The sequence below is a fragment of the Salvelinus alpinus genome, chromosome 31 (assembly GCF_045679555.1).
Source record: "Salvelinus alpinus chromosome 31, SLU_Salpinus.1, whole genome shotgun sequence".
In the NCBI taxonomy this organism is placed as follows: Eukaryota; Metazoa; Chordata; class Actinopteri; order Salmoniformes; family Salmonidae; genus Salvelinus; species Salvelinus alpinus.
Window position 1 is genome coordinate 21,535,381 of NC_092116.1, and position 18,026 is coordinate 21,553,406.

The window sequence follows — 18,026 nt, forward strand, 5'->3', positions numbered from 1 at the left end:
TATAGCTAGTATGCTTTTTTTTTTATTCACCAAAACTAGTATCTAACCCTTTGGGCAACTTGACACAATCAAGATTGAATTCAAAAGACTGCCTGCCCTCATTCACTGTGTGAGGCTCAACTCAGCTAGATCAAACAAGCAAAGCAAGATTAATGTGTTACTTGAGTTGGACAGGTGTGAATGACACCATGTTATGGCCCCGGGATGAATCACAGAATAAATAAAACATTTAATTATTAAATGTCGTTTGGCTTTGAATGTGGATTATATTTAGTCCTAAATTATATTTAGTTCCCTTTCTTTGCAAATACTCTTGCCTGTAGTCGCCAGCATATTTAATACAGATATAAGTGAATGGAAGAAATTGGAGCCAGGAAGATGGGTCTTTGGGAAAAGGCAGCAGTGACTGGACACAATCTATTGTCGGAAGTCAGGAGTAGGCTTAAAAACATCATTCTTTCCATTGAGTGTCGTCGCCAGTTTACCCCTCCCCCGCGAAGCCTATGGTGTCACACGTACCTGCATGCTATTGTGAACCCCCCCCCCCCCCCCCCCCCAAAACGGAGGAGAAAGGCAGGTTTCTCCATCCATATGTTGTCCCTCCCCTCGCGAGTGTTGCTTTAAATAGCGAGAGAGAGCTCAGCTGTGACATCGACACAAAGACACTTGTTGAGAGCATCTCCTCGAGCTCACCTTACAGTCACGCTAAGGACAACTTGTTCAAGGAGAACCACGACGCTATTTTCCTTCAAGAAACCTTCAAGTCACGAAATTACAGGTAACTTTTCCATCTCTTTTATCTGATGATGACCATATAAAAAAACTCGATGTATTTGTTTTTAACGTTGTTTTTTTTTACGTTTCACTGCATGATGGCATTTTCAACAATGAGTTAGTGGTTGTTTATTATTTTCAGCTATTGGCTTGATTAATGGTTAGCCTACACTATCAGATCATAAATTATACACTTTTTGGTTTTTGTCTGATTTAATTTAATTAAGGGATCTACTAATTAACAGTGGTGGAAAAAGTACCCAATTGACATATTTGACTAAAAGTAAAGATACCTTAATAGAAAAGTCACAGTAAAAGTCTAAAAGTTTTTGGTTTGAAATATACTTAAGTATGTATTTATTAAAATATACTTAGATGTCAAAAGTAAAACAAAAATCATTTCAAATTCCTTATTTTAAGAAAACCAGATGGTAAAATTGTCTTGCTTTTTAAATGTATTTGTGGATAGCCAGGGGCACACTCCAACACTCAGACATAATTTACATACGAAGCATTTGTGTTTTGTGAGTCCGCCAGATCAGAGGCAGTAGGGACGACAAGGAATGTTCTCTTGATAAGTGCGTGAATTGGATCATTTTCATGTCCTGCTAAGCATTCAACATTTAACGAGTACTTTTGGGTGTCAGGGAAAATGTATGGAGTAAAAATAACATGATTTTATTTAGTAATTTAGGCTAGTGAAGTAAAAGTTGTGAAAAATATAAATAGTAAAGTACAGATTCCCCGCAAAACGACTTAATTAGTACTTTAAACTAGTTGTATTTAAGTACTTTACACCACTGCTAATTAATAATGTAAAAAAACAATTCTGGTCTATTTTAATTCAACAGTGTTACCAATTCACTATGCAATGTTTTGCTGTCTAGTACACCACCATGAATGAATGACCAATTACCACAATAATATTAGGCCTATGTTTATTGACAGGTATTTTAATGTATTTATTCACGCTGGCACAATAGTTTCATATTCCCAATGATACAACTCAAAGCTTTTGAAATAAGCAACATCATCGACAACATGTGCAAGCATGTATATAAAGTATAAGCATGATAGTGCAATGCATCTGAATGTTGATGATTACATTTGTAAATATTGAATTGTATTGATTTTTAACAAATACATTATTATTAGTAGTAGTAGTAGTAGGAGTTTATCCTAACCATCTGGATCTCCGTTACTCTATCAGGAATGGACAATAGCAACAGACTGATGTTCGCAGTCGTCATGGTAATAGCGTACATGGCGATGGGAGCCCAGACCCAAAACTCCACAACGGCCCCGAACGTCACAATGGCAGCTAATGTTACTACTACAGGACCCAACATAACAACGAACCTTAGCACAACACGTTCCCCGGGCGTAAACATCACAATCAATGGTACCATGGCACCCAACACAACAATGTCTCCGCCGGCTGTGGTACCTGTTGTCAACACCACCGTCACAGCTCTCACGGTGAGTTGCCTAGACTATATGTCTCACTCCGTCTCCCAGAGTCTAGAAAAAGGAAGCACACATTTCTTCTCAATCTTTCCTTTCAACTAATTATCACTACTTCCCCTCTAAACGTATCTCTCTCTCTCTCTCTCATCAAACTTTATTTAAAGTGAATTTGAAGGATCTCAACGATAAATCTCACACACTGCCATGGAAACTGAAAGCAGATTTAGCAAAGTGCCTGTTTGGGAGTTTCATTTGCACTCATATGCTACACTATTTCCAAAGAAATGACAACCATGACAGCAACTAATGATGAACTCTTCATACACAGGTAAACATCTCAAGGACAGAATGTGGAAACTCTCAGCTCTGTGCTGCTCAGCCGAAAAACTGTGATCCGGCCCTGCCTGGTTCCTGTTTCTTCGTCTCCACCCAGCAGTCCTCGGGACAGACTTTCTCCTTCCAGCTACGAGGAGTGTCCAGCGGCTACATCGCTGTAGGCTTGTCCACAAACCTCACACTGGTATGGAAAACTGCCTTCAGAATTACTATACTTTTTACAAAACAAGGGAGTTGGTGTTGGGTTATTGACATTGACATTGGGAAGAAATGGCTAAAATTAATACTTTTTAAATTATTATTTATTTGGATTCATCCTCTCTCTCCTCTACAGGATGGTAATGCCACCATCTATGTGTGCGCCAACAACAACAACAATGTGAAGTTCTTCACCGCTCTCCTCGACAAAGGAAATCTGACCATCAACAACGCAGTGAGTTGGACCAATCAGAACACAGTGTTTCATTTGTGACTTTCTGGAATAATTTTCAGGGCGTGGTTTGATTCCAGGCAAATTCAGGAAGTTAACTTTATTCAATCAGTGAGTTTTAGGAGTTAGACAAGATATTGAGAACAAAAGTATGAGTATTCCATATGAATTCCATATATTCTTGGTGGTCATAGATGTTGGATATGACCTCGGTTCTGACTCTTACTCCCTGCATATACACTTGGGTGCCATTCTGGACAGTGTCTGGGAGAGTAACAGGGTACCTGACTAATACTAATACTACACTGTAGGCTTACTGACATTTGACTAATGTTCATTGTGGTAAAACCGTTGTGTTGGGTAGCTGCCTGTGGACTCTGTGAAGGGCTCAGTCAACGGTCAGATCATCCAGTGCACCTTCTCTGCTACTGTCCCCAAAGCTACGGCCACCCGGAGCATCGACACCAGCTTCTACCTCTCCATCTCCAACGGGACTTTTATGAACGGTGAGACACTCATCCATACACGCTCCTGGTGAAGTTTCCCTTAGGTACAGATCTAGGATCAGCTCCCCCTACCCCAATCCTCACTTTAACAATTACTGGAGGAAATGCTAAACTGACCTCAGATCAGCATATAGGGGTCCGTCTTCAACTCTCTTTCTCTAACTCTCTCTCTCCTTGTTCTCCTCCCTCAGGAATACTGGGTGATCCAAATATTGTCATGCTCAGTAATATAGCTGTGGACCTGTCCAACTCCAAAACTACTGTGATCAACTCTTTGAACAGCAACACCACCCCCAGCCACGCCTTCGGCCTGCAGCACACCCTGTCTCAAGGTAATAACCACATAAGAAGCACCACTAACACTTTATAATAATAACTCATAACATGATTGTATTAATAGACTATTTATAAAGAAGTATTTCATTATTCACTTATAAACATTAAAAGCAATTGATGAATAAATAATATATAATTATTTATTACGCATTTATAAATGTGTATGACTATTCATAACGTTGTAATTCATGGAAGTTATTATAAAGTGTTACCGTAGTAACTAATATAATCCCACATTACCTAGAGTAGACAACCAATATGAACGGGTATATCATTTCCTCTCCTCTCTTACTCTCCCTTTTCCATAGCTCTTCTGACCCTGCTAGGTGTAGTAGGTTTGATGATGCTGTAATGCAGGTCTGAAGGTGAAGCACCATGCACTCAGGAATCCTGTCTTCTTCCCTTTACTCACCTTGGCCAGGTTGCATCCCTAAATGGCACCCTATTCCCTAAATACTACTGTACTTTCACTATGTAGGGAATAGGGTGCAATTCTGGACTCAATCTGATACCAGAACAAAGGACCATGTCAGATCTGAAGTTATATGCTTATAAATGCAATCATGTTTTTCCATATACTCAATAAAACACCTAGTTGAGGGTAGTAAGACATTAACCAACAGAATGGACCCAGTGATACAAGGCCAAGTACTAACATATTGTGTTGATAGACAATACCGTTTAAAGGAAAAAAAAGTATAAATTCAACTTCACATTCATCATCTCCAGCAACACTCCCAACATCAACACTTAACTTCTTCTCTCGTTGACCACAAAACATAGAAGGCCGCCATTTTAATATATGTTGATGTTGGAGTGTTGCTGGAGTTGATGAAGATGAACTGTCCCTTTAAGAAATAAGAACTGGGTGTCAAAACAGATTCTCCATATTTGTACTGTATGTCATCCCCTACATGTAACTCATTTATTTGTGACAGAGGAAGACTTTTTATAATTCTGTATTTGCTGATGTCCTGTTATGAAGGAAGACTTACGTTTGTCTGTGTTTCTTAGTGGATGTGTGTGAGTGAGAGTGTGACTGTGTGTAAATATTTGTGTAGTGATGAGAGAGTCCACACACATACCCACACTTGGGACAGACGTCAATTCAACATCTACTGCATTCCACATCGGTTCAAAGTAATTTCATTGAAATAACATGGACACATTGATTAAACCAGGGTTTGCCCAGTGGGACGTAGATTAAGTCACAAAGGCTGCATTTAGACAGGCAGACAAGTTCTTATACTTTTTCCAATAATTGGTCTTTTGAACAAAAACATCAGTTCTTTTTCAGAGCTGATCAAAAGACCAATTAGCGTGTGTGCGTGTGTGTGTGTACTATGATGAAGCCACTGGATGGTGAACTGTTCTTCCTGACAACCCTTTTAATTTAAATATTTGCATTACACAATAAAAATAAAAATGAACTTGCAATACAATCATGTTTTATTATCTTTCATGGGCATATTTTTATTGAATCTATTGACACTAAAAACCGACAACATTTAACATACTGTAATATACATGCACAATCTGACACGGCTCGTGTCAGGTAGCCAAACTAGGTAGCCAAGCGGTTAAGAGCGTTGAGCCAGTAACTAAAAGGTTGCTGGTTTGAATCCATGATCCGACAAGATGAAGAAACTGTTGACGTGTCCTCAATTAGGCTAGGCACTTAAATCTAGTTGTTCTGTATAACAAAGTCTGCTAAATGGCTATCATTTAATATAACGTTTTTTTCAAGCCACATCATGAAATCTGAAATCCTGCATCTACTATAAATCAAGTACTATCTTTCTCCAACCATGGATCCTCTACTAATCTACAAAGTCATGAAGCAGATTTTCAAATTTACTTCTATCTCCATTCATAAAAATATGAACAGAAAAGCTTATTTTTATACCTTTTCACGTAAGATATCACAAAGCATACTTAATTTGTATATATTGTTAATATTGTTTTACTACATCTGGATATATGTATCGGCTTAACAGCCTTCTTTTATTTCACCTTTATTTAACCAGGTAGGCTAGTTGAGAACAAGTTCTCGTTTGCAACTGCGACCTGGCCAAGATAAAGCAAAGCAGTTCGACATATACAACAACACAGAGTTACACATGGAATAAACAAACATACAATCAATAATACAGTAGAAACATCTATTTACAGCATGTGCAAATGAGGTAGGATAAGAGAGTTAAGGCAATAAATAGGACATGATGGCAAAAGAATTACAATATGGCAATTAAACACTGGAATGGTAGGATATGCAGAAGACGAATGTGCAAGTAGAGATATTGGGGTGCAAAGGAGCAAGATAAATAAACAAATGCTGTATGGGAATGAGGTAGATTGGATGGGCTATTTACAGATGAGCTATGTACAGGTGCAGTGATCTGTGAGCTGCTCTGACATCTGGTGCTTAAAGCTAGTAAGGGAGGTAAGAGTCTCCAGCTTCAGGGATTTTTGAAGTTCGTTCCAGTCATTGGCAGCAGAGAACTGGAAGGAGTGGCGGCCAAAGGAAGAATTGGCTTTGGGGGTGACCAGTGAGATATACCTGCTGGAGCGCGTGCTACGGGTGGGTGCTGCTATGGTGACCAGTGAGCTGAGATAAGGCGGGGCTTTACCTAGCAGGGTCTTGTAGATGACCTGGAGCCAGTGGGTTTGGCGACGAGTAAGAAGCGAGGGCTAGTCAACGAGAGCATACATGTCGCAGTGCTGGGTAGTATATGGGGCTTTGGTGACAAAACGGAGGGCACTGTGACAGACTGTATCCAATATGTTGAGTAGAGTGTTGGAGGCTATTTCGTAAATGACATCGCCGAAGTCTAGGATTGGTAGGATGGTCAGTTTTACGAGGGTATGTTTGGTGGACATGAGTGAAGGATGCTTTGTTGCGAAATAGGAAGACAATTCTAGATTTAATTTTGGATTGGAGATGTTTAATGTGAGTCTGGAAGGAGAGTTTACAGTCTAACCAGACTCCTAGGTATTTGTAGTTGTCCACATATTCTAAGTCAGAACCGTCCAGAGTAGTGATGCTAGACGGGCGGGTGCGAGCACCGATCGGTTGAAGAGCGTGCATTTAGTTTTACTTGCATTTAAGAGCAGTTGAAGGCCACAGAAGGAGTGTTGTATGGCATTGAAGCTTGTCTGGAGGTTTGTTAACACAGTGTCCAAAGAAGGGCCAGAAGTATACAGAATGGTGTCGTCTTCATAGAGGTGGATCAGAGCATCACCAGCAGCAAGAGCGACATCATTGATGTATACAGAGAAAAGAGTCGGCCCGAGGATTGTACCCTGTGGCACCCCCATAGAGACTGCCAGAGGTCCGGACAACAGGCCCTCCGATTTGACACACTGAACTCGATCTGAGAAGTAGTTGGTGAACCAGGCGAGGCAGTCATTTGAGAAACCAAGGCTGTTGAGTCTGCCAATAAGAATGTGGTGATTGACAGTCGAAAGCCTTGGCCAGGTCGATGAAGACGGCTGCACAGTATTGTCTTTTATTGATGGCGGTTATGGTATCGTTTAGGACCTTGAGCGTGGCTGAGGTGGAGAAGAGCGGAGCGGAGAAGATACGGTGGGATGGTCGGTGATCTGTTTGTTAACTTGGCTTTCGAAGACCTTAGAAAGGCAGGATAGGATAGATATAGGTCTGTAGCAGTTTGGGTCTAGAGTGTCTCCTCCTTTAAAGAGGGGGATAACGGCGGCATCATTCCAATCTTTGGGGATCTCAGACGATATGAGAGGTTGAACAGGCTAGTAATAGGGGTTGCAACAATTGTGGCGGATAATTTTAGAAATAGAGGTTCCAGATTGTCTAGCCCGGCTGATATGTCGGCGTCCAGCTTTTGCAGCTCTTTCAGAACATCAGCTATCTGGATTTGGGTGAAGGAGAAATGGAGGAGGCTTGGGCAAGTTACTGTGGGGTGTGCAGAGCTGTTGACCTGGGTAGGGTTAGCCAGGTGGAAAGCATGGCCTGCCATAGAAAAATGCTTATTGGAATGTTCAATTATCATAGATTTATTGGTGGTGACAGTGTTTCCTAGCTTCAGTGCAGTGGGCAGCTGGGAGGAGGTCCTATTATTCACCAGAGACTTTACAGTGTCCCAGAGCTTTTTGGAGTTTGTGCAACAGGATGCAAATATTCTGTTTGAAAAAGCTAGCCTTTGAATTCTTAACTGCCTGTGTTTATTGGTCCCAACTTCCCTGAAAAGTTGCATATCACAGGGGCTATTCGATGCTAATGCAGTACGCCACAGGATATTTTTGTGCTGGTCAACAGCAGTCAGGTCTGGAGTGAACCATGGGCTATATCTGTTCTTAGTTCAAATATTTTTTTTTAATGGTACATGCTTAATTAAGTGTGGTGAAGAAAGAATGTTTAAAGAATAACAAGGCAAGCACTACTGACGGAATGAGGTCAATATCCTTCCAGGATACCCGGGCAAGGTCGATTAAAAAGGCCTGCTTGCTGAAGTGTTTTAGGGAGTGTTTGACAGTGATGAAGAAACATTGTTTGACCGCAGATCCATTACGGACTCAGGCAATGAGGCAGTGATTGCTGAGTTCCTGGTTGAAGACAGTCGAGGTGTATTTAGAGGACAGTTTGGTCAGGATGATATCTGTGAGGGTGCCCGTGTTTACAGATTTAGTGTTGTACCTTGTAGGTTCCATGATAATTTGTGTGAGATTGAGGGCATCTAGCTTAGATTCTAGGATGGCCGGGGTGTTAAGCATGTCCCAGTTTTGGTCACCTAACAGTACAAACTCTGAAGGTAAATGGGGGGCAATTTATTCATATATGGTGTCCAGGGCACAGCTGGGGGCTGTCTATAAGAAACGGCAACAGTGAGAGACTTATTTCTGGAAAGGTAGATTTTTAAAAGTATAAGCTCGAACTGTCTGAGCACAAACCTGGAAAGCATGACAGAACTCTGCAGGCTAACTCCACCCCCTTTGGCAGTTCTATGTTGGAGGAAAATGTTGTAGTTGGGGATGTAAATTTCCAAATTTTTGGTGTCCTTCCTAAGCCAGGATTCAGACACGGCTAGCAAATCAGGGTTGGCGGAGTGTGCTAAAGCAGTGAATAAAACTAACTTTGGGAGGAGGATTCTGATAACATGCATGAAACTAAGGCTTTTTACTGTTACAGAAGTCAACAAATGATAATGCCTGGGGAAGAGAAGTGGAACTGGGGGCTACAGGGCCTGGGTTAATCTCTACATCACCAGAGGAACAGAGGAGGTGATGGTAGCCCAGGCCCAAAACTTCACAATGGCAGCTAATGCTACTACGGAACCCAACTTAACAATCAAATCAAATTTATTTATATAGCCCTTCGTACATCAGCTGATATCTCAAAGTGCTGGACAGAAACCCAGCCTAAAACCCCAAACAGCAAGCAATGCAGGTGTAGAAGCACGGTGGCTAGGAAAAACTCCCTAGAAAGACCAAAACATAGGAAGAAACCTAAAGAGGAACCAGGCTATGAGGGGTGGCCAGTCCTCTTCTGGCTGTGCCGGGTGGAGATTATAACAGAACATGGCCAAGATGTTCAAAAATGACCAGCAAATAATAATAATCAGAAAGAGAAAGAAAGAGAGAATTAGAGAGAGCATACTTAAATTCACACAGGACACCGGATAAGACAGAAGTACTCCAGATATAACAAACTGACCCTAGCCCCCCGACACATAAACTACTGCAGCATAAATACTGGAGGCTGAGACAGGAGGGGTCAGGAGACACTGTGGCCCCATCCGATGATACCCCCGGACAGGGCCAAACAGGAAGGATATAACCCCACCCACTTTGCCAAAGCACAGCCCCCACACCACTAGAGGGATATCTTCAACCACCAACTTACCATCCTGATACAAGGCCGAGTATAGCCCACAAAGATCTCAGCCACGGCACAACCCAAGGGGGGGCGCCAACCCAGACAGGAAGATCACGTCAGTGACTCAACCCACTCAAGTGACGCACCCCTCCTAGGGACGGCATGAAAGAGCACCAGTAAGCCAGTGACTCAGCCCCTGTAATAGGGTTAGAGGCAGAGAATCCCAGTGGAGAGAGGGGAACCGGCCAGGCAGAGACAGCAAGGGCGGTTCGTTGCTCCAGAGCCTTTCCGTTCACCTTCACACTCCTGGGCCAGACTACACTCAATCATATGACCTACTGAAGAGATAAGTCTTCAGTAAAGACTTAAAGGTTGAGACCGAGTCTGCGTCTCTCACATGGGGAGGCAGACCATTCCATAAAAATGGAGATCTATAGGAGAAAGCCCTGCCTCCAGCTGTTTGCTTAGAAATTCTAGGGACAATTAGGAGGCCTGCGTCTTGTGACTGTAGCATACGTGTAGGTATGTACGACAGGACCAACTTGGAAAGAAAGGTAGGAGCAAGCCCATGTAACACTTTGTAGGTTAAGTAAAACCTTGAAAAACCTTGAAATCAGCCCTTGCCTGTCACGATCGTGTGGGAGTGAGACGGACCAAAACGCAGCGTGTGGAAAATAAGCCATCTTCTTTTATTTATGAAGAAGGCAAAACGAAACAAAACACTTACAAACTATCAAAACAACAAACGACCGTGAAGCTATAAACGTAGTGCACACACACAGGCTACAAACGTTCACCATAGACAATTCCCCACAACAAACTAAAGCCTATGGCTACCCTAAATATGGCTCCCAATCAGAGACAACAGAAACCAGCTGTCTCTAATTGGGAACCCATTCAGGCAACCATAGACTTTCCTAGACAACTACACACAACATAGACACAGCTAGACAACTATACTAAACATAAACCCAACTACTCTAAATAAACCCCCTAAACCTTACAATCACCCTGGACACTACAAAACCCACATGAATACCCATGTCACACTCTGACCTAACCAAAAATAATAAAGAAAACAAAGAATACTAAGGCCAGGGCGTGACATAGCCCCCCCCTTAAGGTGCGAACTCCGGGCGCACCAGCACAAAGTCTAGGGGAGGGTCTGGGTGGGCATCTGACCACGGTGGTGGCTCAGGCTCAGGGCGAGGTCCCCACCCCACCATAGTCAATCCCAGCTTATATCTCCCCCTACAAATGACCACCCTCATATTACCCCCACTGACACAAGGGGCAGCACCGGGATAGAGGAATAGCTCAGGACAAAGGGATAGCTCAGGACAGAGGGATAGCTCAGGATAGAGAGGTAGCTCAGGATAGAGAGGTAGCTCAGGATAGAGGGGCAACTCCGGACTGAAAGGCAGCTCCGGACAGAGAGACAGCTCCGGACTGAGGGGCAGTTCTGGATAAATAGCCGCTCTGGGCTGAGGGACAGCTCATGACTGGCTGACGGCTCTGGACGCTCATGGCTGGCTGACGGCTCTGGACGCTCATGGCTGGCTGACGGCTCTGGACGCTCATGGCTCACTGACGGCTCTGGCAGATCCTGTCTGGTTGGCGGCTCTGGCAGATCCTGTCTGGTTGGCTGCTCTGGCAGATCCTGTCTGGTTGGCGGCTCTGGCAGATCCTGTCTGGTTGGCGGCTCTGGCAGATCCTGACTGACGAATGGCTCTGACGGCTCTGTACAGACGGGCGGCTCTACTGGCTCGGGACAGACGGATGGCTCAGACGGCGCTGGGGAGACGGATGGCTCAGACGGCGCTGGGGAGACGGATGGCTCAGACGGCGCTGGGGAGACGGATGGCTCAGACGGCGCTGGGGAGACGGATGGCTCAGACGGCGCTGGGGAGACGGATGGCTCAGACGGCGCTGGGGAGACGGATGGCTCAGACGGCGCTGGGGAGACGGATGGCTCAGACGGCGCTGGGGAGACGGATGGCTCAGACGGTGCTGGGGAGACGGATGGCTCAGACGGCGCTGGGGAGACGGATGGCTCAGATGGCGCTGGGGAGACGGATGGCTCAGACTGATCCTGTCTGGCGGAAGGCTTTAGCGGCTCCTGTCTGGCGGAAGGCTCTAGCGGCTCCTGTCTGGCGGAAGGCTCTGTAGGCTCATGGCAGACGGGCGGCTTTGCAGGCTCATGGCAGACGGGCGGCTTTGAAGGCTCAATACAGACGGGCAGTTCAGTCACCTTTGGGCAGACGGCAGACTCTGGCCGGCTGAGACGCACTGTAGGCCTGGTGCGTGGTGCCGGAACTGGAGGTACCGGGCTAAGGACACGCACCTTCAGGCTAGTGCGGGGAACAACAGGGCACACTGAGTTCTCAAGGCGCACTATATGCCTGGTGCGTGGTACTGGACTGATGGCACGCACCTCAGGACGAGTGCGGGGAGAAATAACAGTGTGTACAGGACTCAGGAGACGCACAGGTGGCTTAGTGCGTGGTGCCGGAACTGGAGGCACTGGGCTGGAGACACGCACCATAGGGAGAGTGCGTGGAGGAGGAACAGGGCTCTGAAAACGCACTGGAAGCCTGGTGCGTCGTGTAGGCACTGGTGGTACTAGGCTGGGGCGGGGAGGTGGCGCCGCAGGCGTACTGGCTCTCTTGAGCACCGAGCCTGCCCAACCTTACCTGGTTGAATGCTCCCCGTCGCCCGACCAGTGCGGGGAGGTGGAATAACCCGCACCGGCCTATGTAGGCGAACCGGGGACACCATGCGTAAGGCTGGTGCCATGTAAGCCGGCCCAAGGAGACGTACTGGTGGCCAGATATGTAGGGCCGGCTTCATGACATTTGGCTCAATGCCCAATCTAGCCCTACCAGTGCGGGGAGGTGGAATAACCCGCACTGGGCTATGCACCCGTACAGGAGACACCGTGCGCTCTACTGCGTAACACGGCGTCTGCCCGTACTCCCGCTCTCCACGGTTAGCCTGGGAAGTGGGCGCAGGTCTCCTACCTGCCCTTGGCCCACTACCTCTTAGCCCCCCCCCCAAGAAATTTTTGGGTAGTACTCACGGGCTTTTCAGGCTTCCAGCCACGTCTCCTTGCTGCCTCCTCATATCTCCGCCTCTCTGCCTTCGCTGCCTCCAGCTCAGCTTTGGGGCGGTTATATTCTCCTGGTATTTCTCGGTCCAGAATTTCCTCCCAATTCCAATAGTCCAGTGTAGGTGGGTCCTGTTGTTGTTGCACACGCTGCTTGATCCGATGTTGGTGGGGAATTCTGTCACGATCGTCTTTAGGAGAGAGAGATGACCAAGGCGCAGCGTGTGAGAAATACATCTTCCTTTTAATATAGATGAAGACGTAACACGAAAAGAAACACTTACAAAAAAACTAAAAAAAACAAACGACCGTGAAGCTATAAACGTAGTGCACAGGCTACAAACGTTCACCATAGACAATTCCCCACAACAAACTAAAGCCTATGGCTACCTTAAATATGGCTCCCAATCAGAGACAACAGAAACCAGCTGTCTCTAATTGGGAACCCATTCAGGCAACCATAGACTTTCCTAGACAACTACACACAACATAGACACAGCTAGACAACTATACTAAACATAAACCCAACTACTCTAAATAAACCCCCTAAACCTTACAATCACCCTGGACACTACAAAACCCACATGAATACCCATGTCACACCCTGACCTAACCAAAAATAATAAAGAAAACAAAGAATACTAAGGCCAGGGTGTGACATTGCCTTCACAGGCAAGCCAGTGTAGAGAGGCTAGCACTGGAGTAATATGATCAAATTTTGGTACTAGTCAGGATTCTAGCAGCCGTATTTAGCACTAACTGATGTTTATTTTGTGCTTTATACGGGTAGCCGGAAAGTAGAGCATTGCAGTAGTCTAACCTAGAAGTAACAAAAGCATTGGTTAATTTTTCTGCATCATTTTTGGACAGAAAGTTTCTGATTTTTGCAATGTTACGTAGATGGACAAAAGCTGTCCTTGAAACAGTCTTGACATGTTCGTCAAAAGAGAGATCCGGGTCCAGAGTAACGCCGAGGTCCTTCACAGTTTTATTTGAGACGACTTTACAACCATCAAGATTAATTTTCAGATTCAACAGAAGATCTCTTTGTTTCTTGGGACCTAGAACAAGCATCTCTGTTTTCTCCGAGTTTAAAAGTAGAAAGTTTGCAGCCATCCACTTCCTTATGTCTGAAACACATGCTTCTAGCGAGGGCAATTTTGGGGCTTCACCATGTTTCATTGAAATGTACAGCTGTGTGTCATCCGCATAGCAGTGAAAGTTAACATTATGTTTTCGAATCCCCAAGAGGTAAAATATATAGTGGAAAAAATAGTTGTCCTAAAACGGAACCTTGAGAATCACTAAAATGTACAGTTGATTTGTCAGAGGACAAACCATTCACAGAGACAAACTGATATCTTTCCGATAGATAAGATCTAAACCAGGCCAGAACTTGTCCGTGTAGACCAATTTGGGTTTCCAATCTCTCCAAAAGAATGTGGTGATCGATGGTATCAAAGGCAGCACTAAGGTCTAGTAGCACGAGGACAGATGCAAAGCCTCGGTCTGACGCCATTAAAAGGTAATTTACTACCTTCACAAGTGCCATCTCAATGCTATGATGGGGTCTAAAACCATACTGAAGCATTTCGTATACATTGTTTGTCTTCAGGAAGGCAGTGAGTTGCTGCGCAACAGCTTTTTCTAAACTTTTTGAGAAGAATGGAAGATTCAATATAGGCCGATAGTTTTTTATATTTTCTGTGTCAAGGTTTGGCTTTTTCAACAGAGGCTTTATTACTGCCACTTTTAGTGAGTTTGGTACACATCCGGTGGATAGAGAGACGTTTTTTATGTTCAACATGAGGGCCAAGCACATGAAGCAGCTCTTTAAGTAGTTTAGTTGGAATAGGGTCCAGTATGTAGCTTGAAGGTTTAGAGGCCATGATTATTTTCATCATTGTGTCAGGACATATAGTACTAAAACACTTAAGTGTCTCTCTTGATCCTAGGTCCTGGCAGAGTTGTGCAGACTCAGGACAGCTGAGCTTTGGAGGAATACGCAGATTTAAAGAGGAGTCCGTAATTTGCTTTCTAATGATCATGATCTTTTCCTCAAAGAAGTTCATGAATTTATTACTGCTAAAGTGAAAGCCATCCTCACTTGGGGAATGCTGCTTTTTAGTTAGCTTTGCGACAGTATCAAAAATAAATTTTGGATTGTTTTTATTTTCCTCAATTAAGTTGGAAAAATAGGATGATCGAACAGCAGTGAGGGCTCTTCGATACTGTCTTTCCAAGCTAGTCGGAATCCTTCCAGTTTGGTGTTGCGCCATTTCCGTTCCAATTTTCTGGAAGCTTGCTTCAGAGCTAGGGCATTTTCTGTATACAAGGGAGCTAGTTTCTTATGACAAATGATTTTAGTTTTTATGGGTGTAACTGCATCTAGGGTATTGCGCAAGGTTAAATTGAGTTCCTCAGTTAGGTGGTTAACCTGTTTGGCGTGCAAGCCCGACGTCGGTACACTTATGACAACAGCCAGCTCAAAGTGCAGGGCGCGAAATTCAAAATATATATTTTTTAAATATTTAACTTTCACACATTAACAAGTCCAAGACACCAGATGAAAGGTACACATCTTGTGAATCAAGCCAACATGTCCGATTTTTAAAATGTTTTACAGGGAAGACACAATATGTAAATCTATTAGCTAACCACGTTAGCAAAAGACACCACTATTTTTACTCCATCAGTTTTTTACTACATCAGTAGCTATCACAAATTCGACCAAATAAAGATATAAATAGCCACTAACCAAGAGACAACTTCATCAGATGACAGTCTGATAACATATTTATTGTATAGCATATGTTTTGTTAGAAAAATTTGCATATTTCAGGTATAAATCATAGTTTACATTGCAGCTACAGTCAGAAATTGCACCGAAAGCAGACAGAAAAATTACAGACACCAACGCCAAATAACTAAATACTCATCATAAAACATTTCTGAAAAATACATAGTGTACAGCAATTGAAAGACAGGCATCTTGTGATTCCAGACAATATTTCTGATTTATCAAGTGTTTTACAGCGAAAACACAATATAGCGTTATATTAGCTTAGCACAATAGCAAACATAACAACAGCATTGATTCAAGGCAAAAATAGCTATAACGTATAAACCACCAAAATGTATGAATTGTTTCACTAACCTTCTCAGAATTCTTCAGATGACAGTCCTGTAAAATCATATTACACAATGCATATAGAGTTTGTTCGAAAATGTGCATATTTAGCGGCACAAATCGTGCTTATACAATGAGAATAGTGTCCATAACGTCAAGCAATCTGTCCGGCGCCATCTTGTAAAGGCACCTTTTCTTATCGAAAACTATTCATAAACTTGACAAAAAAAATACAGGTTGGACAGCAATTGAAAGACAAATTAGTTCTTAATGCAATCGCTGAATTACATTTTTTAAATTAACCTTACTGCGCAATACAGGCTGCGATAACGCAAGGCTACACTGCAGGAAATGGCGTCTTATGCATTTGACATTTTTCAACAGAACAATGAATTATCAGCATAAATAGTTCTTACTTTTCGATGAACTCCCATCAGAATCTTGGGAAATGTGTCCTTTGTCCAAAAGAATCGTTGCTAGGTTGGAGAACGTCGTCTTCAACGTTGCAATTAGCAGTAAACAATAGCCATGTGGGCCAGAGATACCCAACTTCCTACAACGTCACGAAAATAAATACCCGAAAATCGCAATATACTGACATAAACTGATATAATTCGGTTTAAAATAACAACATTACGATGTCTTCAACACCTATATCGAATAAAAACAGAGCCGGATATATCTAGGAGCTAATACGGGAGCTTCTAAAATGACATGCCAAGACCCTCCCTGCGTCAGAGCGAAGAGTGGAAAGATGGGACACTTCGGTTCCAAGCAATTTATAACCTTTGGGAACTACATAGAAACTCCATTTCAACTCTCCCTATTCGCTGACACCCAGTGGAAGGCGTATGCAGTGCATCTCAACCAATAGAGGACAGGCAAATTAATACACAGGTCTCAGAACAGCCAGCAAAATTCTGCATTCTGACATACACATAGGAAAATTGCTCTAAGTCCAGTTCTGTTTCACCCACAGATATAATTCAAACGGTTTTAGAAACTAGAGAGTGTTTTCTATCCAATAGTAATAATAATATGCATATTGTACGAGCAAGAATTGAGTACGAGGCCTTTTTGAAATGGGCACCTTTTATCTGGCTACTCAATACTGCCCCTTGAGCCCAAAGAGGTTTAACTGATTTTTGTCCTCTGACGTCCTTGGGTAGGCAGAAGGAGTCTGGAAGGGCATCAAGGAATCTTTGTGTTGTCTGAGAATTTATAGCACAACTTTTGATGCTCCTTGGTTTGGGTCTGAGCAGATTATTTGTTGCGATTGCAAACGTAATAAAATGGTGGTCCGATAGTCCAGGATTATGAGGAAAAACATTAAGATCTACAACATTTATTCCATGGGACAAAACTAGGTCCAGAGTATGACTGTGGCAGTGAGTAGGTCCAGAGACATGTTGGACAAAACCCACTGAGTCGATGATGGCTCCGAAAGCCTTTTGGAGTCGGTCTGTGGACTTTTCCATGTGAATATTAAAATCGCCCGAAATTTGAATATTATCTGCTATGACTACAAGGTCCGATAGGAATTCAGGGAACTCAGTGAGGAACGCTGTATATGGTCCAGGAGGCCTGTGAACAGAAGCTATAAAAAGTGATTGAGTAGGCTGCATAGATTTCATGACTAGAAGCTCAAAAGACGAAAACGTCTTTTTTTTTTTTGTAAATTGAAATTTGCTATCGTAAATGTTAGCAACACCTCCGTCTTTGCGGGATGCGTGGGGGATATGGTCACTAGTGTAACCAGGAGGTGAGGCCTCATTTAACACAGTAAATTCATCAGGCTTAAGCCATGTTTCAGTCAGGCCAATCACATCAAGATTATGATCAGTGATTAGTTCATTGACTATAACTGCCTTTGAAGTGAGGGATCTTAATCTACATTAAGTAGCCCTATTTTGAGATGTGAGGGATCAGGATCTCTTTCAATAATGGCAGGAATGGAGGAAGTCTTTATCCTAGTGAGATTGCTAAGGCGAACACCGCCATGTTTAGTTTTGCCCAACCTAGGTTGAGGCACAGACACAGTCTCAATGGGGATAGCTGAGCTGACTACACTGACTATGCTAGTGGCAGACTCC

General features: G+C 43.5%; 1 protein-coding gene across 2 annotated transcripts in view; it reads left to right on the forward strand.

The window, feature by feature from the left end:
* The first annotated feature begins 639 nt into the window (after window positions 1-639).
* The window catches only part of LOC139561686 (putative ferric-chelate reductase 1), a 49,661-nt gene continuing 32,274 nt past the window's right edge, over window positions 640-18,026 (forward strand). Inside the window, exons 1-7 of one of the 2 annotated variants that reach the window (XM_071378942.1) lie at window positions 640-778; window positions 1,985-2,253; window positions 2,570-2,761; window positions 2,912-3,010; window positions 3,372-3,513; window positions 3,705-3,845; window positions 4,158-5,291. In XM_071378942.1, the coding sequence (XP_071235043.1) occupies window positions 1,987-2,253; window positions 2,570-2,761; window positions 2,912-3,010; window positions 3,372-3,513; window positions 3,705-3,845; window positions 4,158-4,201 (885 nt within the window). In that variant the 5' untranslated portion in view covers window positions 640-778; window positions 1,985-1,986 and the 3' untranslated portion in view covers window positions 4,202-5,291. Of the gene's footprint in view, window positions 779-1,984; window positions 2,254-2,569; window positions 2,762-2,911; window positions 3,011-3,371; window positions 3,514-3,704; window positions 3,846-4,157; window positions 5,292-18,026 lie in introns of those variants that run through there. The other variant, XM_071378943.1, reaches the window with a different exon arrangement.